This window comes from Bombus affinis, chromosome 8, assembly GCF_024516045.1.
Source record: "Bombus affinis isolate iyBomAffi1 chromosome 8, iyBomAffi1.2, whole genome shotgun sequence".
Lineage (NCBI taxonomy): Eukaryota > Metazoa > Arthropoda > Insecta > Hymenoptera > Apidae > Bombus > Bombus affinis.
Window position 1 is genome coordinate 7,748,475 of NC_066351.1, and position 27,172 is coordinate 7,775,646.

Below are 27,172 nucleotides of genomic sequence, written 5' to 3' on the forward strand. Positions count from 1 at the left end.
CAGGTCATAAAATTAACTTAAAAAATAATAGATTCTTAGTTTTAACGAAATATTTATGTAAATCAAATAAAAATGTGTACCACGTGAGGGAGTCGATGTAAATCTACTTTATATTTGTACAAACCATATAAATATTTTCTTCCATGACGATGCATTATTCATTTAATGTCTACTTCGTAGATTCACGTTTCAAAATGACATGCAATACGTAAATTTACATCGTGTTGTCGCATGAGAAATTTGCACGTCGGGCTTTGACCTTGCATCGCTTAGACCGCTATGAACATGTCATAAAGAGATGTCGCGACGACGGAAAAACCCATGCACCAAAGGATTAACCGAGAGAAAGATGCGAAAGAAACGCGTTGACCACCTTAAAAGTCTCGATGTGCACGAGGCGAGCGAGATCGTAATTCGGTACATCCTTATGACGATCCGTTTTATGTTTGGCTGTTCACCGTTACTAAAAATGACAATGCGAACGCCATTCAAGCCGAGTATTTCTTTCGATATTCTGGAGATGGTGCCGACCTCGAATCGAAACGGCGCCGCGGCGCAGCGTAAGAATGTCATTATTAACGTCCAGAATTTTACGGCTCGTTAATTTCCGCCACGTTTTTCTACCGGGCAGCAGATAATTTCGTTTAATTGAGGAAGAGATTGCGCCGTAAACAAAGAACGAGTCTTACATGGTAAATCAGTGAAACCGGTCTTTAAAATTTCCAAAATTACTTTACGCGACTCCCGATCGATTTTAACGTTCATTTAAGTCCCTTTAAAAGTTTTATCAACGACACGTTGTACAATGTAAGTTTTATCTATGATACATCGTATAAATACAAATAATAATTTGCCTTATCCATAGAACTTATTATAACAGAATATTTTTGATAAAAAAAGGAAAAGTTTGATGTTTTCGAAACATCCCCTAGAATGAAATTTATACAGTTTTAATCGATCGTATTGACAGATTGAAATGTTTGAAAGCTATCAATTAAATTATCTACTATGAAAAGCTTTTATAAATATATTATGTATGAGATATGTAGAACATTTTGAAATTTCATAAATATATACATCTTAAAACTTGCATCATTTGTAAAGTCATTACACGTATTTCATTATTTGCTTTTATTTGCTCAGTGATTATCAATTGTATTACATTTAGGTTCTAGACTCCAAAATTACATTTTACAGGATTTTATATAGTAAAGTCTGCTCGGTGCCAATATGTATTTGTTCGTCACTGTAGAACAAAAAAATGTCGAAGAAATGTCGAAGGCAAGAAATAACTCGTTTAACATCGAACGATTAGATTTAATTATCCGTTTTCTTCTCGTGAAGCGATGGAAATGAATAAGCCTGAACACACCCTCGTTATGTTGCACCGACACGAGGGATGATGAAACAGCGTTGATTGTGAAGATTCAACGTGGCTGAAACAATAAAACTGAGAGAAACCTCCTCGCAGACAGTTTATAAAGTTTATCACCTTCGTTTAGCTCGGTTTGTGGTATCTGCCTGTGGTATCTGTCGTGTGACGATGATTTTTCTACATTATATCTCTGTATGAATGGAGAATACGATTAAGAATTGTTATTAAAAAAATTATTATTCATGAGAAAGTTTACTGTTTTAACGTTGATAAATTGTATTCAGAAGTCGTAAAAAAGGAATCTGATATTAATACGTTTTGTTGTAAAGAATTAATAAAAATATTTATTTCTGTAATAATATCGATTGTGATAGAATATATAATGTTTGAAATATATTTAAATCAAAATTTCACTTTTGAATATAAATTTCGAGTTCAATTAGTTACTTCATAAAAATAACGAAGCAAATTTGAAAAATTACAGACAGTGAGTTTCTTCGATATAAAATTATATTTAACATCTCTGATAAATCCTCTATTTCTTTTAAATAAACTGATATGCAAATTACGTGGTGATCGTATTGTCATAGAACTTGTTCGGAAAACAACAAGTTTGGGCTGTTTCAATTCATCGCTACAGAACTAAAAATAACGTCTACCCCGACCACCACAAATCCTAATTCAGTCGAAAGTCACGCACCAGTAAATTATTGTACTACGTGGTTGAACGGAGTACATTTGTCTTCCCCTATGTACGACCGCTTGACATACTAAATTGAATAATTACCAAATAACTATGCCAGCGAATAAAATCTAAGTGGTGAGTGTCTCTTGTAATTATGAAACATTTGCAGTTTCTATGCAATTATATTAATTATAGTTAATTATAACATTATAAGAGGTTTCTTGGCCTCTTATTCGGGAAAAAGTTCTTCGCATTAATTAAACGTGAATTCAAGTTAATTGGAAGCATTTGTAAATGCCACTTCTTGACACATTTTCATTATGTCTTTATATAACTATATACATCAGAATATACAGAGATCGGTATACTAATTGTAAGATTATAAAAACTATATAAATAAAATATAAAACAAAGATATATAAAAACTCATTGATTAATTACTATTAAATTTCTTACAATAATTAATTTATCTACTGTAACTTATTCAGAATTTATAAAGAGAAATTATTTACACCAATATATAATTCTTTTGTGCAATGTATAAAATTACAAATCCATGCTGATAATTAATATTAGTGCAATTATGCGAGAATAAGTACAATCAATTTCCGTCTATATAGTTTTCAAAATATTAACTTAATCAATTAATAAACGTAGAAATCGATCAATTTGGATTAAAACGAAATCTATCCTGTAATTTATATCTTACTTATAAAGAACAGGAGAAATTTCACGCTGTCGTACGAAATAATGTCAAACAGTTCACTCGTCTGATACAAAAATGATGGATATCTGTTTGCCTTCGGTCGGGTGTAAAATATTTTTCACGTAAGCACGCTTGTAAAAACGCGAACGCAAATATGCAGTTACAAAAAGCTGTGCGTAGCCTGCGTCAGTCAGTCGTAGACGGCAGCTTCCGCCCAAAATAACATTCATTGATTTCGCGTTCTGAATGAACGAACGCTTGAACGAGAACGAGATAGAATAGCAGACCGTTGAGAAAAGGGAGCATAGATACTTATGTATGGCTATCGAAGAGAATGGCACGATATCTAAGAATGTGGAAGTTCCGCCTCTTTGGATCATGTTCGATCGATTATATACGGCTCTCGCATAGATCCTCCTTGTATTGCGGCAGCCACGTACCGCCAACACTCCTTCGTAATGTTATCCTCGATTTCGCGGAACGTTAGAGGGATAAATATTACGAATATTCTAGCAAACGAACGACAGATCGTACATGACTATAGCTTAAAGTTCGTATAGTTCATGATAACTGTGATCGATGATACGCATTTTCTTCTTCTTACGTACGTTCTGTAGTATTGGTTTTACATGATTTTACAAGATACATAGAGTACTGGCAATGGTTCGCGTATATTTGTTTATTGATCGAACAGTTCTCGGGATGTGAAAATTTACTGTACCGAACGAAATATCTGTAAAAATGTTTAACATTCTGACTGTATATTCCAAATCGTCACTTTGCACGAACTCTTGATACTCTTCGTTATCTTGATTAATTATTACGTCTTTTATAAGACTAGCAAGTATTTTAATACTTACAAACAACAGCGTACAACTATAATTTATGCTTTAGAAAATTGAATATGTAATATATATTACCTATTCGCGATATCAAATTGATAAAACGAATTTCATTGTCTATCGCAACGAGATCTTGAATGTGTACGATGTACCAAGCGTGAACATTGCACAGATTTTGAAATGCGTTGTACGAAGGTCGTTATTATTTGCAGCTACACACGATTCGTATTGGTTGGTGCGTGAGGCATACGTAGAACCCCATGCGTCTCCGAGTTTATTTTATGCTTACTACACTGCGAGCCTGCCTCAACATCGTGTTCACAGGCTGTTCTTCTGTTTTTCTTTGCAGTGAAGTATAATGAAACGGTAATTCCCCGACGCACGTGGCCGATTCGTTTACGAAGAGGATGCAACGGCCACGACGGCGGACGTTGCCTCTCAGTCTTTGCGAAAACGCTGCTGCTTCGCGAGCGCGTGCTCACGTTCGGTAAACGACCTTTCGGTACACTTCGATTTATTTGTGCTGCGTCACCTGTCACAACTTTATCCAGCCTGTTTATTTAGAATCTAGTAAGAAACACGCGATATTCCCATAAATTATAAAAATCAAACATAATCAATGATAAAATATTTTTTAAAGATACATGAAATTTGTATGGAAAGAGTATGAAAAAAACTCTGGGTAAAGAGTTCACGAGACGAAATCAAACTTAATGAATCGATAAAATATTTCGAAAGATTAAAAAGTATTGAAAGTTCTTCGTATCTTGTGGCGCATGTCATAATTCGGAAACGTTTTGGAAAAAAGGCTCGTAAAACAAAATGATGAAACGAGTAAATTTTAAAAGAAAGTTGCAGTTCTGGCTTCTCCATATCGGCTATGCCTGAATTGATAATTATCATAGTTACTAATTTTTAAATTACTTATCACATAGAGTAGACTTCACACCAATGGAAATTTTGTTTTAATATTATCGTCTCATTCAAAAAATATATCTCGTATTTATATTTTCGTTTACTGTTTTCATTTAACGTGTTTTATCAAGTTCGTAATAAATGAAAAAGTGTCTACGTTATATAGGTGAAAGCTGTTAATTTGCATGACAGTTTAGTAACAGTGTGTGGACGAATACCGTATGTAAGTGTGATTTTTTGCTTGCGAAATTCCGTTTTATATTTTTCAATGATTACTCGAAGCTAATGGATACTCGAAATACCAGGGACATAGTTGACGTCAGTTCAGTTTACGTTCACTACTACGACACTGTACGATAGTACACTTCGTAGTGTACTTTACTTCCAGGTTCGTTACATTCACCGTAAGTTTCATCCCTAATATACAAATATATAGCTCTACAGTTATTATACGTTACTCACTCATTATATTTCGTTTCCATACAAAATTTTTGTTATAATTATATATTCCGTTCAACGCGTTGTATTTTGTGTTTCCTTGTCAATTTTCGTGCGATATTTTATCAATTATTTCAATAACATTGCTGTCACAATTTATTATGTTTCAATTCTTATCAAATCTTCATTGCTGTTGAATATTCATACTTAAAAGAAGAATAATGCGCTACAGTGAGAGCTATCTGATTTTTGATTGCTTCAACTGCTTGATACCAAAATAAGGTTTGACAATAAAGCAGAGTGCAAAGATACTTCTGATAAAAAAATGATAATACTCTTTAAGAAAGAAAGTACAATTAATACATATATAACAATATTATATTATATTCTGAGCTTTTGTGCTACCCACATCATATTGATATTTATTCAATCGTCATAAAACATATTTTTAATAAAACCATCAATATTAAACTCAATAACTTTATTCTTTTTCAAACCACGATTAATAAACTCCCAAACAATTTCACCCACAAAATTTACCCGATATTCTAAGTCACGCTGCAACCTCGCTGTCAATCCATACCGACGACTCTATAGCAAATTCATCGAGAGACTACGTCACAGCGAGCAACGTGACACCGATTGTGGTATTGACCGATTGATTGCGATCGACAATCGCCGAAAATGTGGAACAAATGATAAACCGAGTGCAATCCATACGTGTGTAGTGTGTACAGACGTCGGCGGTTGCATCGCGGTTTGGCATCTGCGGACGATACGACTTTGTTTTCCCAGCGAAACGAAGCGACCGTGGAAATGAATTTTTGCGTGGTCGTGTAGCCCAGACTTTTGTCTACTACGTGGGTAGATATAGAGTCAGCAACGCCCACGACGTCGCCGCGATGCTGACCTGGCCAGGGGTGGTTGCGTCGCGAAAATGTCAGACGAGCCGGCTGATACGATACTCCTACGCGTAGAAAAGTAGGGCAAAGTCGATTCATTCATCCACTGATTCATAAGAGAGTGGGCGTAGAAGAGTGGCAAGGGTGGAATCGAAGCCTTCATCGTAGGCAGGTTCTTCGTCCGCAGTACAGGGAACCCTCTTCTCCTTTTTCAATCTTTTTCTTCAACGGATCGATGCGAAGATTATTTGAGAGAATCCCCCTTCGGCCTCTCTGTGTGGGCCGTCGACGTAACTTTCTTCCTATCTCGTGGATGTGTGCTCGGGGTTGACGCCGCATAGGTCACGGAAATCGCGTTACAAATCATCAAATAGTGGATGTACGTCGACGACGGTGAAATATATTCGATGTCGCTGAACAAATTATATCGTCGATATATTAAAAACGTGTATTTACGACACAATGAGCAGCATTGGTAATAATCGGGCAGGATGATAGGAAAACCTAAATGTCGAGCTTTTCGGCTGCCCGGTTATTTCCAGAACCTCTTGCCCGAGGAGAACTCGATCGATCTGTTTTTCATCTGACGCAGCCTCCACGTCGCGCGTATACGGCGATTATACTTTGATGGAATTGCGAGCCGTTTGTTGGAACGAGAAGAACGTGTGTCTTCTCTTGAACATTATTAGCAGTTATATAAAATTTTGTCCTATTTTAATTCTTTGGATTTTTCGCAGCATAAACGTGAATTCTTAGCGTTTAAATTTATGTTATTATAGTACTATGATTGTCACTATCGAGCTGAAGAAATTAACATTTAGAAGTGAACGGATCAAATTTTAAATGCGTGTCAGAATCAACCACAAATTTTGAAGACGTAAATTAAATTATAAATTAATTTTAGTAATAACAATAATAGAATTGTCTCACTAAAGATTAATTAACATTGTGTCTTTTTAAGTATTCCTTGTAAAGACAAATTTTTGAAACAAATATTATTTGTTTTAAGTGCAGAATTTTATGTGCCAATTCATACGGAGGAGAAAGAAGGGGGCGTGCAACTCCTCCACGGAAGAGCAGCAACGGTGTCCCACTTATCCTATGAAAGGGTCCAGTGAACCATCAAATGCCAAAAAATTTGCCAATTATTCGCAACAATTTTTTAGGAAATATCTTATATTTTCTTATGCAGTCGTAAACTTTATCTTTTTATGTTTACTACTAAAAGTGGTGAAGTATAAAATATAAACAAATTATATATATGTACAAATATCATTTCATATTCACCTGATAAGCTATAAAACTAATATTACTTAAACTACATCGTACATTTTAAAGTAGCAGAATAAGCTTTTAAAGACGTGGCACGATATGCAAATGTCCTGACCGAGATCAGGCTAACAAAAGACCTACTTTCTGATTGCAATTAGCGGTTACATAAGCTAGAAATATTTGGGCTGGAACCGCGGGATGATGCAAGCAAACGGTTCTACGGTTGTGAATCCGGAACCGCGAATGTCCCACCCCTTTTCTCCCTGAAGCTCCAGCACTCGTGGACGTCCTCTATCCGGATATCCTATACACTGCTAAACACAATGCACCGTCTGCTATTCCTGGCCGTGCGCCATTGTCGATAACCTTTGCATTGTCGACCCGATGATGGGAGCAGCAAGATAGGAATTCCGTCTGCGGGCTGCTACCAGAATCCCAGCTACCGTCTGTCGTCGACGAAACGTGAAATCGGTCGAAATTCGTGGCTCCTTAGCGACGACAGAACGAAGGTCACCGGTGAAAAGTAACGCGGTTAATGGAAAACGGCTAGCAAATCAGGGTGAAAACTGTACGCTAGTAAATATCACTGACCACGCAATTTCTGGCGTTAACGCTACCCAACGTTACGAAACCCACGCACCTCTTCTGGAAGAATGTTCAGAACGCATATGTTCGGTTATGACGTAAAATCGGTGACAAATGTTTCGCAGTAGACACCGACGCAAATTCGTGCTTTTTTCCTTTTATTTTTACAAACTGAAATCTTTGATGATACGTCGTCTGTTCTCTTTTGAGTGTACGTTCTAAAAAACGTATTTACTATAGGTAGAATAGATACATATTGTAATTCTGTCTTTTTATGGATTTTTTATCGTAATGGTAACTATGATTTTTTTTATTTAAAGAGATTATTTCTTTTGATAAATTAACTAGCTCTTAAATTTTAACAAATCGTAGGAGTAGTAGTAAATTTTAACTTTCTAATATTACGTACATTTTGTAGATTTTTCATTTATGAATGAAAGTGTATATCTATTACCTTATGTACAACAATTTACTTTATTAATTTAGTTTATAAATTTATTAGATTTGTAGTTTATTGAGTTATTAGACTTACTTTAATAATTTATTTAGTTCATAGATTTCGTTCTCACAAATTTACGACACAAGTCATGTAAGTAGTATAACACAGTCAAATAACTTGTAATTCGAGAAATTTACTTCTAAAAGAGTTTATGTATTTTATTACCAAACTTGTTATTATGATACAAAGGAATTTAATGATACATACCTACGAGTAACTTATAACTTGTGAAGCTTAATAATGTTAGTTCGATAATACAAAAGGATCCTGATTATGACTTGTTAAAAATTTAATTAAATCCATACGAAGATCTGGGACAACAATTACGTTTCCATTTTATTATCATGCACGATACTTCGAAATTCATGTGCCATTGCAAGCATCCTAATAGGATATGATATATTCGAGACAGAGTTCCGAACTGTTCGTAAAATAAACGTAGTAACGTGTGACGGAAGTGGGATCACTAATAAAGCGTGGAGGAATAACTGCATCCGTGCGTCAAGAAAAAAACATAAAGAATATCTTAACCGTAGGAATTTCGCTGAATAAATATCAGGATGGCGCCGTTTGGAATTTGGTCGCTCCGACGTGGCGCCTAAACGCGCCGCGTGTCAACAAATTAGTATTCAACCACGCAAAACTTAAAGAAGGTAGAAGAGCCAGTTTGCTCTCGCGAACACTTCTCGCGTTCGTGCCTGTACACGCGTCGGTTAATTTGCGACCAGAACCAAAAGGGGACAAGGGAAGACGAACGAAAGCAAAGAAAGGTCTGCCCACGCGATCGTTCATGTTTTTTCGATCGCAGCCGGCGCGTTCGCAAAATTAGACTCCGCTCCGCTGAAAATAAACCGCGAATCACAATGCCGACGATATCAATCGGAATAAAAAGAATTCCATGAAAAAGTAGTTGAACCGAGCGAAATTCCATGAATTCTTTGTATCGAGTCAACCGAATACGGTATCATCACAGAACCGGATGACTGTGAAATTCGTTTCTTAATATAACCTCCTCCCTAAGAATAGAGGATTTTTGAGTATTTTATCTTACCGATAAGTATCTTAAATATAGTAAGTAGTTTTTTTTAAAGACGATTGTAATAATGATTAAATACAATTTAACAATTCGTCTATATAGTAAAATTGATGTTAAAAAGAGAATATATTTTATTAGATGCATATGACATATTATTATATATTATAACATATTGATATATTACATTGTATTACATTATATGCATTATTACATATTACACACACACACATTTTATATTACACATTGATAACTTCATTAATATATTTCTACATAATTATATTATTCAATGATCATCCGTGTGTGATTATCTAAAGTAATAATCAAATTTAAAAACTTATATCTAGATGTCTCCATAGCGTTGCATAACCGGCATTGTGATAGTAAGATGTCTTGTTTAAAGTCGCGAAAGAGTTAAGTAGAGTGCATTTTTCTATAGCTCGATCCATTGTATTACTCAGGAAATTTTTCTCGCAGTAAGAGGAATGTTTTCTCAGAAAACTTATTAATATGAATTGTTACTCTGAACTAAACAATCTATTTCCACCCTAACATTCCCAGCAATCCAGCATCCATAAATATCTATGGTCCTTGATCGCAACTGTCGAGTTCGTTTATACGAGTTTCCCGTTGGTATTATCGAGTTCTGACAACTCTTTGAAGCACGATATAAAATCTCCTATTCTCCGCCAGTGATTTTACCTGAATCTTCTTCAAACCGACTTTTGGTCTCACAAACTAGAATTGAAAGACCGTCGTAACCGAGGCACTAGTGTTGTTAACGAGTCGGTATCCTTGTCGGCAGGACGTTTTATTTGACTCTATCGGTGCATCGGCCGCGTTACCCGCAACATCGTTTATTCCTTTACGACTCTTGTTTCTATCTCTGACGTTGTATTGTACAAGCTCTCTTCCATAGCTAGAGATCGCTGTAATTTATCAACGTACGATGGCGTGCGATGCATCAAGTCGCACGATTTTAAGATCGAGCAAGATTTTTATCGATATTACGACGTATCAGTGGTTCCGTAAATCATACGACAGCGGCCCGACGGATTTACTCTGAGGAACGATTTAGCGCGGCCAAACGTACAATTTCGAAGGAGAGGTGCGAGCGAACGTCGTGTGTGGTCCACCACCGCGATCCAGTTTATCATCTAAATCATTCGCGGCATCGATTTGCATAACTTATACGCCAGAGAACGACCGTTTATTATACAATCGGAATATATTTCGTCCGGTTGATAACCGGAACGAAAGCTGACAATGTGCGTGCACAGGAGGTAGTCTGATCACTCTGAATCTCCTTAAATAGGCTCTACAGTCCACGTCAGCTCACCGCTTATAAATATGAATTTTTTATCAAGTATCACGATGGTTGTTTTTCAATGAAGCGTTTTTTTTATCCAGTTTTACATTTTATTTTTATAGTACCACGATTGTTTGCACGCTGTTTAAGTTATGCAATTGAAGTTGTTTTGAAGTGCTTGAGAAAGAGAGGAAGAAAATGCTTGTAAATCTGTCTGTTAGATGTTCAACTTTTGTACATTCAAATTGGTATTTCTCAATTTGTTAAAATTAGTTAAAATATATGAAGCGCAGATATATATAAATTTTAAATATTTTGTCAGCTTTACGATTGAATGAAGCTGTACGGCGCGAGAATGATCTCTCACTCCTATTTAAGTAACGATTCAGAAAATTTATAACAGGAATCTTGCGCTACATCCACCACGCAGACAGACAAGTGGGCGAAATGTAACTTGACAGCAGCATCGAGGGATACTTTATCGGTGAAAACTCGATTCAGGCCGTTCCTTTAGTGGAAATATCGAATTCCGAACATTGAACAGGCGTGTAACCACGGGTCTCGACCCTCGATATCGAGAATCGACGTTGGCCGATACCCAAAACGATCTGCAGATGCAGGACTCTAGCCAGTGATCCACGAACATGGAAAGGAAGCTGCCCGAGAAACGTCGAATTCCTCGTATAGGCCTGATTGAGTATCATAATACGGTATTCGTGTACACTGATACCGTACCTTAGCCCGCAGCCAAAGTAATTAATCACCAATATTATATCCAATGAATAAAAACAAAGTGATATCAAGAGTTTTACCGGGTTTTTGGATAGCAATCAATAATCCTTCGAATTATAAACATTATATTTAAAATAATTGCATAAAAGAGAACTAAAACATTTTATAATAAAAATTGATATCAGTGAAATTTTATAAATTTCAGATACCAGACTTCAGTGTTTCTATTAATATACACGAAGAATTTAATTATTAATTATAACCTTGCCGTGTTACTTTTCATATCAAAAAATTGATAATTTGTTATTTGGACGATTTCCTAATTTAATGTTTCTCATATCTAATACATTCTGCACTTCTTCATGTTTTCTTGTTGCGAAAATAAATTGCATTACGATTTATTAGGATTGTTCTATTTTAAATAATATTAATCTATAAATACGAAGTTAATTTTACGTTGTATATCGATAATAAAGAACATAAAATATTTCGTGATCTATTGTAGAAAATATAGTACTTTGAGTATACTGCGAGAGAATACGATTTTGTTACTCTTATAATATATGTCATTGTTAACATAGAATAATAGTTGATATTTTTATAATACATACGTGCATACATATTTTGTCTCGTCAGTTTGTTAAATAATATTTCTTAAGTATCGTATACTTTTAAAATTAACAATAACTTCCACAAATATAAATTTCTGTAATCCAAAATCCCCATTTTGTACAATTTTAATACTTGAACGAGATTCAAATTTTACATACAGTACATGATAAAAACACGAGGTAAATGTATTCATATTTTTCAACAAAAACTTGTTCTTTTAAAACAATTATCCCCAAATATAACGCAATAATATTTAACACGGTGTTGCATATATACTAATTTTACAATATTAACCTTTTGCAATGAAACCAGATAATTTTCAGACAATAGAAAGTTGGAAGCATTTAAGCCAAATTCTTTTCTGGCCAGAATAATTGTATCAAGGCAGAAATGGTAAATACGACGCATGTCTCATCCGTAGAGCGGCGGAGAACGACAAATCCCTCAGGAGAACGTTCCCAGGAGGAAACTTTCCCGCGCGGGACCAGCTCGTTTCTGAAGGTTGAGCGCTCGGAAGACGACGCGAAACGCACGCCTTGCGGACAGGCAACGTGAGATATATACGCGTAATGTAGCGCGATAACATGAGTTTCGGAGTAATTGTTTACGCGTGCCAAGTGAGTTATTTGGCACGTGGCCATGTCGGGGGCAACGGGGGCGGCACCCACGTGGTCGGCCGACTGCCCGCGGGATTTCTCTTTCCTTCTCCTTTTCTCCTTTCCTATCCTCCTTTCTTCCTCTCTTTCTCTTTCTCTCGTTTCTCTTTCCTCTTTCGTTCCTCTTTCCACGCACGCAGTCGTGTGCCTCGCGTATCATTCGCGCGCACGCAATACCACGTAACGAAAATTCCAGTCAGACGGAGATCCAAATCGAAGAACATTTGTAATCGTAAATCTACTTCTTTTGATTTATGAGGAATTTTGTATGGTGAAGTTCCACAGCGAATTTTTATGACGACAGACTGTAAGCCTCAAAGTTGAATTCAGCATTTATACTTGTTGGCACTTTTGTGTGTAGTATGAGGATAAAAGTCGTTGTATTTTTCGAACGAATTTTTAATTTCTCCGTTGACGAATACCATACTGAGAATCTATCTCTCTTTATCTATCGAGAAATCTATTTCAAAGTTGAATTATCGTTTACGCTACTTATAAGTACACAGACATTTGCTCATTTTCAACAAGATTGTGCTGGATATCGAACGTGTTGTTTCAAACGATGAAACAAGTTAATACTTGATATAGTCTGATATATTTAAAATTATTCTAAGTACAGAATACAGAGTTAGTCATAATCGTCGCTCGCTCGACGCTACTCGTTGTAAGAATACTCGATACTCGTATACTATTAGGTAATGCTTACGTTCTCTCGATACCAACTTTCTGGAGAGCATGATCGTCTACTTATACTGGTTTGAATTTCGAAAGTTTGAATTTGACTCCGGTTGACGGTTGCACGTATTTGGCGATATTGTTTTGTCCGGAGTTTGTTTATTATTATATTTCGTACATTGTAACGGTGTTAATATTCTGAGACAAAACAACGATATGAGTCATTCTCGATTTGAATCGTCCTATGACTCATGTGCCGCTATAAGATTATAAAATTATTTTTAAAAAGTAGAACTGCAATGGTTTTATTTATTATAATCATCGCAGCTTAATCGGACGATTAAGTTGATGCGAGAAAGTCAGTCTATAGAGATCAAACTATACCTTCTTCGCTTCTTTATTTCTTGAATTAGAAGTCAGATTACAAAATTTCCCCTAAACTGATAGAGAAATTGTCAATATTAATACAATCAATGATATTAAATAATAAATGTACGCAATAATATGTATAGTAAATAATAAAGTATTATTGTTGTATTTTTAACTGCTAATTTAAATTTGTCGCTTTTTATATGATTCCATGAAAAGGTAATAAATGTTGCTTCTAATTACTAGACTAATTCATCATTAATTTGTATATTTTGGTAAAATTCACGTATCATTATTTCTATATGCAATATAATATGTACGTACATACACATTGACTAAAGTGTTCAAACAGTATATGATATTATACCTGTTGGTACTTGTGAATATAATACGAGGAACGAAATGAAAATCGTTTTATTTCTCGAGAAATTTTTAACATCTTTATTTCGATAAAAATTGTAGCGGACCGTGGAAAGATTATGCGATCGTTGAATGATGATTTTTAGGAAGATCGGTTAGTGTTTGGACGTAGAGTTTTCTGATATTCTCTTATTGTCCGAACGTTTCTAACTCCACGAGATAAATGGGTCGAGGACTGCATCTCGCTGATTTATATATCGTTGAATCTCTTTTCTTGAAAATTTCACGACTCTCATCCGGTGCAACGAAATCTAAATCGTCAGTGACGTCATAAATCCAGAGAATCCAGGATATTATTACAGGAAATCGGTGGATTGCGTCACGCATCCTTCTTTTGCAAGCTAAATACGAATCGAAAACGTCCTAGAAATCGTTGCAACTGAATTATATCAAGGAGACAACGGAAAACGTCGACGGAGAAATTACTGTCGCGTGATAAATAAAGTAGTTGTGAAATCGGTTCGACAATTGCGAAAATAGGATTAAATATGGCTAAATCGAAATGATGGAAAGTGGAATAACGAATAAATTCGAACGAATCGTAAACAAGCGAAAAAAGAGCGATTTAACGAATTCGTTCAACAATAACAGAACGTTGAAACGATACCTACTGTAAAATTGAAGCTCAAATTTAGCTGTAACTTCGTAGCTGTAATTTAGTTCAAAGCTGTTCCCGACTTTCGCTTACTAGTCCCGGCTAGGTTCGTCTTTGTGTCTTTGAGAAATAAACGGGTCGAGGACTGCAGTTTGAAGATTTATACATTGTAGAGACCCACTCAATGAAAATCTGGCGTCTTTTATCCAATGCGACGCTTACTCCAACAATGAAATTTAAAATGTCACGTATCCTGCGGTTGAGGAATATGCCATTGATAGAATCTAGATTTAAGTTACTTTTATAAATCGAAAGGAAAGTAAAAGCCGATTATACACTGATAAATGAAAACTAGTTTTTTTTACGATCAAACAGAAAAGTTCTACAAAGTCATTAGTTAGCAGAAAGAAGACGAATAACACGACTACCCATAATCTGGTGCAATTGCTTGACAAGAACGAAATCGTTTTACTCAAACTGACACGCTTTCGCATAACGGACTATATGAGGGAATTAGATGATCTGTACTTAAATAAAATTCATCGAAGCGGAATCTTTGTATTTCGCGATGGTAACGCTTATTACGTCAATGAAATCAAAAACGTCGCGAATGTCACGGATCCAGTGAACCAGAAATCGGCTGATCGGAAGTGGCTTTTGGTCGATGACGCGTATCTTTAGTTGGTGAGGTCGGTGAGCAGCAAATCAGAGAGAGAAAGAGAGACCAGTCCGCCTTTCGGGAAGAAAGTAATACGAAAAGAAAAAGAGTCTCAGTGTAGGAGGAAAGCTCCTCCGCGTGATAGAGTCGAATCGCGTCGTCCTTCGTCCTTCGTGCAAGGGTGGCGGCGGCGGTGACGGCCTGTAACTGTAGTGGGGGTGGTGGAGGTGGTAGCGGCGGGGGCGGCGGTGTTGGTGGGGGTAGAAAATAAGGGTAGTTTTCAGAAGTGGGGGTGGAGGTTCGTCAGTTTCCGGGTTGTTCCGGAGTGAGTTGAGGGCGTCGTGGGTCGTCGTGGGGGGTAGCGGAGGGAGGGCGAGTAGGAGCCGCGGGCCACGACACGACGAAGCGTCGCGACGTCAGTAGAGCGCCGCGCTATCGACCACCGCCACGAGACACCGTCGTCGTCGTCGTCCTCGTTGTCTTCGTTTTCGTCTTCGTCTTCGTTTTCATCTGTCGTTGTCTTCCTTGTCATCCTTCCTGGTGTTCTCGCGTCGTCGTCATCGTCTCGATTACCCCGTGATTTCGGTGATTTCGGAGAACGACAGCAAGAAACGAAACCAAGAAAAGTTCGAGCGAAACGAAAGAACGAAGGAAATATAGTTGACAAAGAGAAAGTAATCGGTGAGGATCGACACGGCTAACGGAAGATTCGAACCTGTTCGATCTTTCGTGGATCTATCCGGACGGGCCACGAGGATCCCACGACGGCGCGCTGCGTGCACGCGTGTCCGTCGCCAAGTACCCGCCACGTCAAGGTCGTGCCGGCACGGTGCGTGCGTGCGTGAATACATATTTAAACCACCGTCGTCTGACTGCTACGAGCCACCCCGTGTGAGACCCAATGACTGTCCATCCAGGGACCACGGGAGACACATGTTCGTTATAAGGTCAGTGCACGAAATGTACGTGGTGTCTTCGTAGTTACTTCGATAAGCTGAGCTTCTCTCACTTTTCTACTTGATTTCTCACCCGACACCTTACGAGGCAACACTCACGGGACACACTTGCGATCGCGATGTGGATACAATCGAGGATTTGTCACGTACTTTTTACACGGTAACGGATTTTAACTACACGCTTACAATTTCGATGATTTTTAGTAGTGAATATTTCGATGGAAATTTTAATTAAAAAATGTGACTTGAACGATCTGTGTTCGTTGTGCTGATTTTTTGTTGATCGAAATGCCGGTTCATTTACGGTTGCTTCATATTTATGTTACTTGTTACGCAAAAAGAAGCTGTGTTTCTTTTCATTCTTTTTTACATTTTTATTATTCTTATAATTTATAAGGAAATGATTTTTATAAATTTAAAGCTAGCTGTGTGCACTTTTTAAATATAATTCGCACATAATGAAACTATTGATCTATACATTGTGGTAAGTAACAAATTGCTATTGTTGGTACGCCTTTAAAACTATAACGTACTGTAGAATTATAACTGTATGATAATTTTTTAACTTAAGAATTTTTTTTAATTCTTCGAAGTGCTTACACTTTCGTATCGACTATGAAATCTCCTTTGATTGGAACAAGCTCGTATCTATCTCTCAAATAAAAACATTTCTCTACGGGGAAATTACATAAAATTAAATTAAAGATGAAATAGACTCGTCTATCCTTCGTTGAATTTTCGCATTCTTATTCTACTCTAGTAATCTTCTCATTTTTTATCCCGTGAAATTAAAAGGTTCCGTCCAAAAGATGTCTTTTCTTGTTTGCTGCGTCGAAAGTACGCGCGTATCAACGGATTAACGCAATAAGTGGATTGCAACGGAGATTTCTAAGTGCACAGGATTAGTTTCCAAGACGGAGCAATCGGATAGTTGACGCAACAAATTCGCGACTTCTTTTCACAGAGACGAAAACGTATTCCCTACGTACTCGTCGAACACATTACCGACACGGAGAATGTCGTACGAAAGAAACATCTCGATCCCTTGTGACACATACTTGTACGCGCAATGATGGCTCTTACGGCTCGTGAAGTTTCGTCAAAAGCGAGACCCTTCGCGATATTTCCGAGTCAACGACGTTCTCGCTTGCCCCTCATTTTGTTGTTCTCTGGCTGTACAAAGAACCATGTAACGCACGACTTTGCAAGGGGGGCGAATTTCCAAAAGAATCCGTGATCGACGACCCGTTTCTATTTAATCTGCTTCCGTCTTCCGACCCCTACAAACCCAAACCAGTCTTATATAAGAACATTACGCATGGATCGTTCATACATTCACACTGATACATGATACATTCTTTCCTTTTCTTTTTTTTTTCTTTCCTCATATCACATTCTTTTCTAAGTAATAAATTCCTGGATAACACTATATATATTTTCTTCTTTTGCCTTTATTTATTATAATACGATCGATTGTGTTTTATACAAATACGGCAAAATGTATGCTTTAGATAGAATCAATTTTTTGTATTATATTTTTATGCTGGAGCAAATATACTAAGGGATTTTTTGACATAACAGGTTCAAGATAGAATTTTCTCTTAACAGAAGAAAGTTTACTACATGGTAGACTATGATCAGGGATCCTAAACATATTTAAATATATTATAATTATCAATGCAAGTGATTATATGAAGAAAAATTGCAGTTGAAATATATACGTACATTCTATATATTTCGGTATCTAAATTAGACACGCGTTAGATTTTCACTCTTTGGTGACATGAGAAAGTTTCGACAATTTAGCTCTTATATTAGATTCTAAATGAATATTCAATTTTGTCGAAACTTTCGTTTCTCATGTATAATTTTAATTTCCTAATTTTTACATGTATAAAGGCATCGGTGAAATACAACTCTTTAAAAATTGCACGTTTCACATATTTTGAGTACATAGAATCAACCAAATTTTCTCATAAACCGATCGAACTCTTACGTCATTACGGCGAATCGTAGCGAACGATTCACGAATGCCAATATTTCATAACGAAACGTAAACGTGCATTTATCTTTAACGTCGTCACTTCCAAATAACGCTATCACCCACGTGAAACTCGGTCTACAGGACATCCTCGGCTCCTCCATTACCACCGGAGGGGTTAATGAAATTAGAAAAAAAATACTTCAGCCGATTAAGAATTCAATCTGAATTAAAAGGATTTCGAACCTGCCAAACTTGAAAGGCTGCCAGTGCTTCCGGTCTCTGGGTTAGCGAACTGGGATATATACTTTAGAGCCCGCGTATATTACAGGGTCGAACTAGTTTAGCGAGTTGGACGCGGCCGAAAGCGCGCGCTAGAATACGAAGGAGAAGTGGACGAACAGGGATGGGAAGAAGAGAAGAGAAGGCAAACCTTTCATCGCGTTGAATTTCAAATCGGCGTATCTGCCGAGAGGAATTGGCACAGATCCAATCGCGATTCCTCGCTTACCTGCTTGCGCTCTCTCTGTTTCCTGGATCTTCCTACTTCTTTTTTCTCCCCCATCTACCCTCCCCCTTTCTTCCTCTCTTTATCTTCTCCCACTCTCCCATTCGTACTTGTACCCACGTCGTATCTTGGAGATGAACAAAACTGGGTCGTTGCAAGCTATAGGATAGTGGGCACACACACAAAGAGAAAGAAAGAGACAGAAAGAGAGAGAGAGAGAGAGAAAGAAAAAGCCCGATGCAGAAGAGAGTAACACAGGGGCCTTGACTCGTTCACCCTGAACAGTGTAACCGAGTTCGTGCCGTCGCATCGAGACGCACTTCTTCGGATGTGTGCATTATAATCACGGTTCATTATTACCATGGACACTTCATAAATGTTCGATTACGTGTGTGCAGTGTGCACGTTCGCACGAGCTAAACCGCCCACATTATCGGCGTCCATAGTTGATCGTAAATACTTCCTCGATAATCGATGCACCGCTCTCAACATAGAGCCTCCCTAAAATGTACCTTGTGTATGTAGCTTGTTCGACGGCTTGCACTTTTTTACCGAGATTGACATTTAGTCGACGGGAAGGTCGTTATTTATTTGCAGCTTTGTCGAAAGCAGCGCCTTCGCAGCTGCTTTTTTCTTTAAGAAGAGTTTGGAGCTGAACAAAGCTACTAGAATTGTAGTTTTTTTTTCGGACATAATTTGGAAATGTTATTTATAGGTGTGAAAGGTTACTCGGCCATAGATAGTACAATGCTTCCTTTATTTTTGTAATAGGTTATTTCGTGATACGGTGTCGCTGTTGATATCGTATTTTGATAACGTTTGGATCGGTTTTAGAATAGTATTTGTAGTTTACGGTAATTTTACTTTAAAACACTACATTTTCCTTTTAAGGATGTATTTAATATTGCCATTGACACTAATCGCATATTGCTTATTCATTTTGACGGCATTATTATATTTTATAGGAACAATTAATATTTTATTATGTAATATTGGTTATCAGTTTTTCATTTGTTTATCTGTAAAAATGTTTTTATGAGTACAGATTCTTTTACGTTATACGCTTTTAATGAACAGTTTTAAGATGTTCGAAGGAAAGCGAGCAGTCGTATATTTTAATTGCAAGACCACGAAACAACTTAGTAAAGGGGAAAGATATGAAATATCAAAGTAGAGAAAAATTAGAAACGTGTTTCAAAGAAATTCACGAGTCAACACTCTCGCAAACAATTCTCGATCTTTTTACTTTCCTCGAAATGGAAAATAACACTCCTTGAGCAAAACATCATTATGATTCGGTTATTACTTGTCCCAAGTGTTAGCATACACAAATAACGAGTTTTTACACAGCTAGAGAAGCGTAGAAAGTTTCCTACAAAAATGACGTAAACTCGCGAATACAATAGAGAACGTAAGAGAATACGCAGTATTATATACTCGCAACAAACGTATTTCATCCATTTTATATTCGAATACGATGTACAAAATACCTAGTGCTGTGAAATAAAAATTTTTTTATCTAAATATTTAAAAAAACTTTACAATCTGTAATACAAGAGAGAAACTGTGGGAGAAACTGCGGAGACGTTGCGATTCCCTTTTCGAGCTGAAAGTTTCTGTTCGCGAAACCTTTTGCTCCGATACTTTGCTGCCATGTACATACGAATTCCCTATATTGATTTTTACAACGTACAGCTACGTCGTAAAATTCGGCAAAGAATGTAAAGTAACGTGACGTTCGCCCTTTGCGCCCGACTGGGTACCGCGTTTGTATAGCACGCGTCATTGACGGTAGTAAGTTCACCGAATTTAAAGCCCGGGATTCGATGTCGGTCCGCATAAAACAAATGCAAGAAGGATCCGCGTTATATTCATATAGACATCGATATAGAGAAAGCATTCGAGGAGTTTTACCATTGAAAAGTAAGTTTCGCATTCTTTTCGTCACATCGCTAACTTAAAGGAATGTTGTGCGAAGTAGTCTCCAGTGAATTCCAATAATATCGTGAAATATACGAGATAAAGTTTTCAACTATCGATCATTCAGGGACTGGTATAGTTTGCAGTCTTATAGATCAGTTTCTTAACGTAATATTATCGTATTGTTAAATTATTTATCAAGCAGAGTATAAAGTAATTTAGTTTACGAAGTGTTCTTTTAATATAGAGAATATTCAGGTGTTTTTTGTCAAATCATGCCAGTACATTCTATAAATGAGAATAAGATCATAAATGCTGTATATTAAAAAATAATAAGAAAAGTATGAAGAAATAGGAAATGATTGAGTTTTTATTCGATGAGCTTTGTTTGACAAATGAGCATTGGTTTCAAAGATAGACAGGTCGAAGATCGATTCTTTGATCCATATGAAGCTTGGATTTTTATTTCTGACGTATTTTAACGAAATAGTTTATCAGGAAAATATTGAGATTTGTTAGGAATGAATATAAAGAATACTTGAAAATGGAACTGATATAAATGCGAATAATTTACTTTTGCGAATTATCGAATAAAAAACCAGTCCGTTATTACATCAATTGTTAATCTTCGTTATAACCTTCTTATAAAATATTCGTAGGGTAATGTGATGTCCTTTTTTTACTGATATAATACGAATACGCTGGCATTGTTTGACAGAAAAAACCTGAATCACTCCGTGTATAAATAGACTGACTCTGCCAAGGTAGTAAAAATGGTGCCAATATTTGTTTCATTTATTACTATTCGTTGCAGAGACAAAAATTCCTCCCATCTTTCTCTGAATGAAATAGTACATAAACTTTTATACTTCCGGTCAATTTTCAAATTCAATAACATCGAGTAACAAGTTTATTTGCCACGATTGAAAAGACCTGGCCAAAAAGTCGTTTAAAAAGAAAAATAATGGATAGTGAGATAGTGAGAGAGCATGCAGCGACATTATCTTTTTTGGCTTTCTTTTCTCCTCCGATTTTACTTCGGGATAACATCACGGAACGAAACTAAGTCAATGGTTTCATTTCTAACGAAGAAGGACGACCATAAACAAGGCAGTTAATTAAGTATCTATGTCCTTTGGTATTAATATTCTAAAACGCTGAAATTGTTATGCAATATGTATAAATATTATACATTCTCATATTGTTCGCTTAAACAGATTCGATAAGCAACAAGAGTTTTGCATAAGCTTCTTATTTCCCAAACGGACAATAAGCTTCTTATTTTTATAATTTCGCAATTATTATATTATAATCTGTTGCCCGATTCGATGTTGGAAGCAAGTTCGCTATTATCGAGAACAAAACGAAGCTTATCCCCTTGTAACTTATTTGTATCGGTCTCGATACGAGAAAGATGAACGAGACTGATAATAAAAGACACTGAACAATTAGCATAGATATTATTATTATCGAGTCCGATATTATTCCGAATTATATTATTCCCATCGTTGACCGACATTTGAAAAATAAACTCCGAGGCGGTGGTTATATATTCGGACAAGCAGGGGTAAACGCCCGATCGAAGTACATATTCAGCGCTTCGTACTATTAACCTCTTTTAGTTCCTTGTATTCATTCCATTAAAGAGCTCTCTCCACTGAATCTTACTGGATAAGCTATATACGGAATATTTTGAATTTATCGAACGATTAAGCTTTATTCAGCCGAGTTACCTGGATTCAAGCAACTTAATTCGTGTAACTTGAATCTCTTTACCTTATTATCGGTATTACATTTAATTTCTTGCATTCATTTCGTTAAAAGGATCTTCTCTACTAAATCTTATCAAGTAAGGTACACTGGCTCGCATGAAAGTATTTGAACACTTAACATAGAAAGTCTTTTATGGCTCATGTTGTACGTCTTGTGTAAAACATTCTGAAATTTCATTAGCACCGTAACGAGATACGAATGCTATGATCATGTTGGTAAAATTTGGAACAAATCTGAAAATGTATACAGAAGTAACGTGACATTTATTGCAAACATAAACTTGGTAAGAAGTTGACATAATGTAGTATGAACAGTTGTCTTAAATGTATAATAGCGTTAAGTACGATCCAACTGAGTATTCAGATTTACTGTTGTAATCAAGTATAGCGGATAAATTGTCTGTTTACTTTTAATCTACTTACATATATCTGTACCAAATATCTTGTAATTTCTATAATGTACTTTCAGATTTGTATTAAACTTGCCCGATATAATCAAGTCCTGTAACAGTAACAATTTCCCATAACACACATAATATATTCATAAAGGCGTCTACTAGTGCTAGAATATTTTCGTGATCCTATATACAAAAGTATTTTATCGAGTTTATCGAATAATTAAACTCACAAAACACACATAGCCGCTTCTACGAGCGCAATAACTAACAAAATGATATAGTATTCGCGTGTGCACGGACAAACTGGTTGCGTAACGGGGTATCACCATTTTCATTCCGAAACTTGCGACATCTCACGATTTATATATCGACAACGCGAAGTAGTGGGCGTTGTGTACCTGTTTACGTTCCGCGTCGCAGGAATTGTACTGTAAATCATATTCCGGCGTCGCGCGGTCCAGCCCATTGTTTGGTACCAGTATTTAAAGTGCATCCGGTAGGAGCGGGTCAGGTGCCGTTACGAGACGCGTTCGCACTTCTTTGAGCAGGTCGGATATTCTGCACTTTAGATCCCACAATAAAGTCAGTTTACTGCGGCTCATTGAGACGGCTATCGCCTCCCGATTGTTGATCTGTGTTCATCGGCGATCGTAAAACGGTCCTTGACGATCCCTATGGACCGAACCGGCCAATGCGCTTGTCCTGCTATCACTCCCACGAAAGATCATCTATACGGTGCATTCTCAAAGTTGTTTCTCACGTTTTTTACTCCGTTCGAACTTCTGCACGTTTCATATTAATCTAAGCGGTTTGTTCTCTCTAATCTTTTTTTTTTAAATTATTCTTTTACATAGTCTTTTATAAATTAAAAAACCACAAGCACAGGATACAATTTATAATATCTGTAGGATTCTAGTAAATAAATAAATAAGGGTTTGTTTTTAACGAAAAATTCTTTTCAGATCGTTTCTTGCCTCTATGTTGCAGAAGAAAGTACGTTTTGTACGTTTGATATTAATTTTAATTGTTTTCTATTCCTTCTTTGAAATGATTATTTTATTCGATGAATCAATTTGTAGAATTCAAATACATTAATCCAATTACTTAAAAATTATTAATTCTTTTCGGTTGTGTGTACGTTAACTGTGAAGTGACATTGCAATTTTACCGAGTAAGTCATAGTCACGTGAAACGTGATAAGAGCAAACAAATCGAAACGTGTTGATTGCCGTACGTACGAGTATTTGCCTTTACTTACATGTACTCCGTTTGCAAATAACGGATCCTATATTTTGAGAAATAATCAAAAGTTTATAGATAATTTTAAACAATTTTATATAAATTAGAAAATACTATGTAATTTATATAAAATATTTTCATTTCCATGTAAATTTTATATTTCTCTTTACCCTTAAAATCGATGCAAAACAGCAATATCAAAACAAATGAAATTCTCTTAAATATCAATCTTTATTCAAATATAGCTGTTAGTATAAAATAAAAGCATACAAAGTACAATAAAAACCACAATATACATATCGTCGTCTTAATTAAATTTGTCCAAAGCTGTCATCGCTGTCTAAGCAGCATCAAAAATCCTTTCATCATATTTCTCTCACACTGACTGCATCCTTGCTCTAAAATTAAATACACTGAAGGAATATTGAATGAATCCAACAAGAATGATTCCGCGAAGTGTAAATTAAAACTACATTCTTTCTAGACAACTGACAGTTTCGCGGTTGAAAATGGACAGGTAGAATAAAAGAGTGGAGACCTTGGTTGGACTGAAGAAGAAGGGGGCCAACCAGCGGCGTTAGCGTAGCGTTAGAAAGTTCGTCTTGGTCGCTGTTTGCTCTAACGCCTTGGCGACTCGTCCGCGGTTATCCAAACGAACGAAAAGCCACTCACGAGAGCACCTGTAGAGCTTGGGCGTTGCTTTTGTTCTTTCAATCTCTGTCTTTCTCCCTCTCTTCCACTCTAGAATCACGGTGGCCCTCTGTTTCTACCTACCTGTTGTGTTACTTATGCCTCGCCGACCGATCATTCGGAACACGGGTCACTTTAAAGGGATTAGCACAATTTTCGACTTGAATTCCGAACGCCTGGAGGCCTGGTCATTCTTAGCCGAGTGAAAATTACGACGCGTCACGGTACCAATGTGAGAAAATAACAGGGCTGACCACGTTTCCAGAAAATCTCCGATACGGTTCATTCGAGTTGCCGACCGCATGACGTACTAATTTTTGCTTATTAAGCTTTTCCTTTACAATGTTACTTCGCTAGAGGGTAAAATAGAAATCCTATTTTCTTCTTGAAAAATCATACGTGATAAGTGTTGTAGACGTATTTTGATATTTCGCAGAAATGACATAAAACTGAATAGAAATTTCACTACTTCTGTATTTCTTTTTTTAAGAAATTAAGAAATATTCCAGTCTATAATATTCTCAATATATCGTTAATATTTTTGTTACTTAGAATCTTTGAAATGTTATTGTAATTTCTATTATTATTAAGATTTTATTAACAGTTTGAAAAATTATACGTGACAAGATTCTTGAAGTTTCGATGTTTCGTGCAAATTGTGCAAATTAAAAAGATTTCGATTACTTGACAGGAGAAAAAATGATTTTGGTTACAAAATTGAACGAAGTACTTTTATTTTATTTATTTTCCTGATACATTAAATTTTTATTAGAAATCAGTATTATTGTTATTCTTATCTCATTGGCTTCTGTCTTTTCGCGGATACACGGTTATTTGGCCCGCGAATCGCGCGAAGAACCTGCATATTCACGTTTGAAACGCAACGAGAAATGCCTAGATTTATCGTAACCTACATAGTTTGCTTAACGACCATAGTCACATCGTACAAATTTTCTTATCGTCGTTATTGAAATCGCTCGAAATATACCGTCTACTAGAAACTTGGTCAAGATCTCGGTGAAAAGTGGGTCGAGACGAATATTATCCATTCTGATCGTGCTAATTGAACAAACCGCACGTAACCAGGATACGCGTTGCCAATTCGTCTATGAAAAACTAATATCGAATCCCCTACTCTGGTTGCGATGACTTTTCGTTCGTTCTCTTCGAACTTCTCGAAGCGAGACGAAGTTATAAATTTGTGCCTCTGGAAAACAACTGGCAGCAACTTTACTACGTGAGAGAGAAGAGGGACCAAACGCTCCCGCTGCACCCTCATCCCTCATCCTGCAGAAACTCGGCTCGGTTGCCACGGGCCTGCGACTTCGTAAATGCATCCATGCACACGTATTTTATGGCCAGCTTCCTCGGCTTTCTATCTCTTTCCCCTTTTCCTCTCTACTCTGTCCCTCTCTCGCGTTTCCACCCCCCCTTTTCTTCTTTTCTCCGTGCAAACTCTCCGATACTACCACCTACTCGCTATCGCACAAGTATTGGGAGCGTGTCTGAACATCGGGTCCGCGATATTTTCGCAGGATAGATTCCTTTTGAAAATACTTAAAACTTGGACGATTTGTCGTCCGTGTTGGAGTCGAACTCGATAAAGCGCTAGGATCTATCGCGTCGTACTACCGGCCTAGAAAAGAATGGACACGGGAAGGGTATACGGCAAGGAACGAGGTGGCCAATCGATGACGGAGACGGTGGTAGTGCCGAAGAGATAAAGAAAAGAAGACAACCAACCGACAGAGGAAAGCGGGGGTGTGTGGGAAGGAGAGGGTGTACGAGTGAAACGATAAGAGGAGAGAAAGAAAGGGATAAGCTGGATCACTCGTGAAACGAACGAAAACGAACGAGATAGACGAAAGGTGGAATCCAGGGAAAAGAGCGAGAGACGTGGAAGAACTTAATCACATAAAATCCTTAAAGTTCGCCCTGGTGCGACGCGATGCACTTTGATCACAGAATTTATGTTCGGGGTGCAATGTACCGCCATTATATTCTCTGCTCGTCGGTGCGTGCCGTGGAAAAATTCATCGCGGAGACGCAGAGGCGGATTCGGTTCCCCCATTGATCGGCGTGGTAGGTTGGGACACGAGGAGAGAGTTTGTTTCCTCTCTCCGCTCGTCATAAGAAAATATTATTCTTCCAAGAAAAAGTCGTCGCTCCACCGAACCAAAGATTCCAAGCTTCTACGCATCTGCAGCGGCAGACAGCTTTTGACTGGATTTTCTGCAAATCGGGAGAGGGTCACTAAACTCTCCTCTCGGACGCCTGAACGATAATTAGGACACCAGAGAGTTAGATACTCGTGTTAATTATTGCGATGGACATTTTGTCTTTGGCTCGACGTACGTTGGTGATTTTCGCTTGGAAATTTATGACTGCTACGGTAATAACGTCGTGGCACGATAAAAACTCGTGTGTTTA

At 37.0% G+C, this 27,172-nt stretch overlaps 1 protein-coding gene across 2 annotated transcripts in view; it reads left to right on the forward strand.

The window, feature by feature from the left end:
* The first annotated feature begins 15,680 nt into the window (after positions 1 to 15,680).
* The window catches only part of LOC126919887 (uncharacterized), a 126,418-nt gene continuing 114,926 nt past the window's right edge, over positions 15,681 to 27,172 (forward strand). Inside the window, exon 1 of one of the 2 annotated variants that reach the window (XM_050729563.1) lies at positions 15,681 to 16,225. In XM_050729563.1, the coding sequence (XP_050585520.1) occupies positions 16,212 to 16,225 (14 nt within the window). In that variant the 5' untranslated portion in view covers positions 15,681 to 16,211. Of the gene's footprint in view, positions 16,226 to 16,261; positions 16,395 to 27,172 lie in introns of those variants that run through there. The other variant, XM_050729561.1, reaches the window with a different exon arrangement.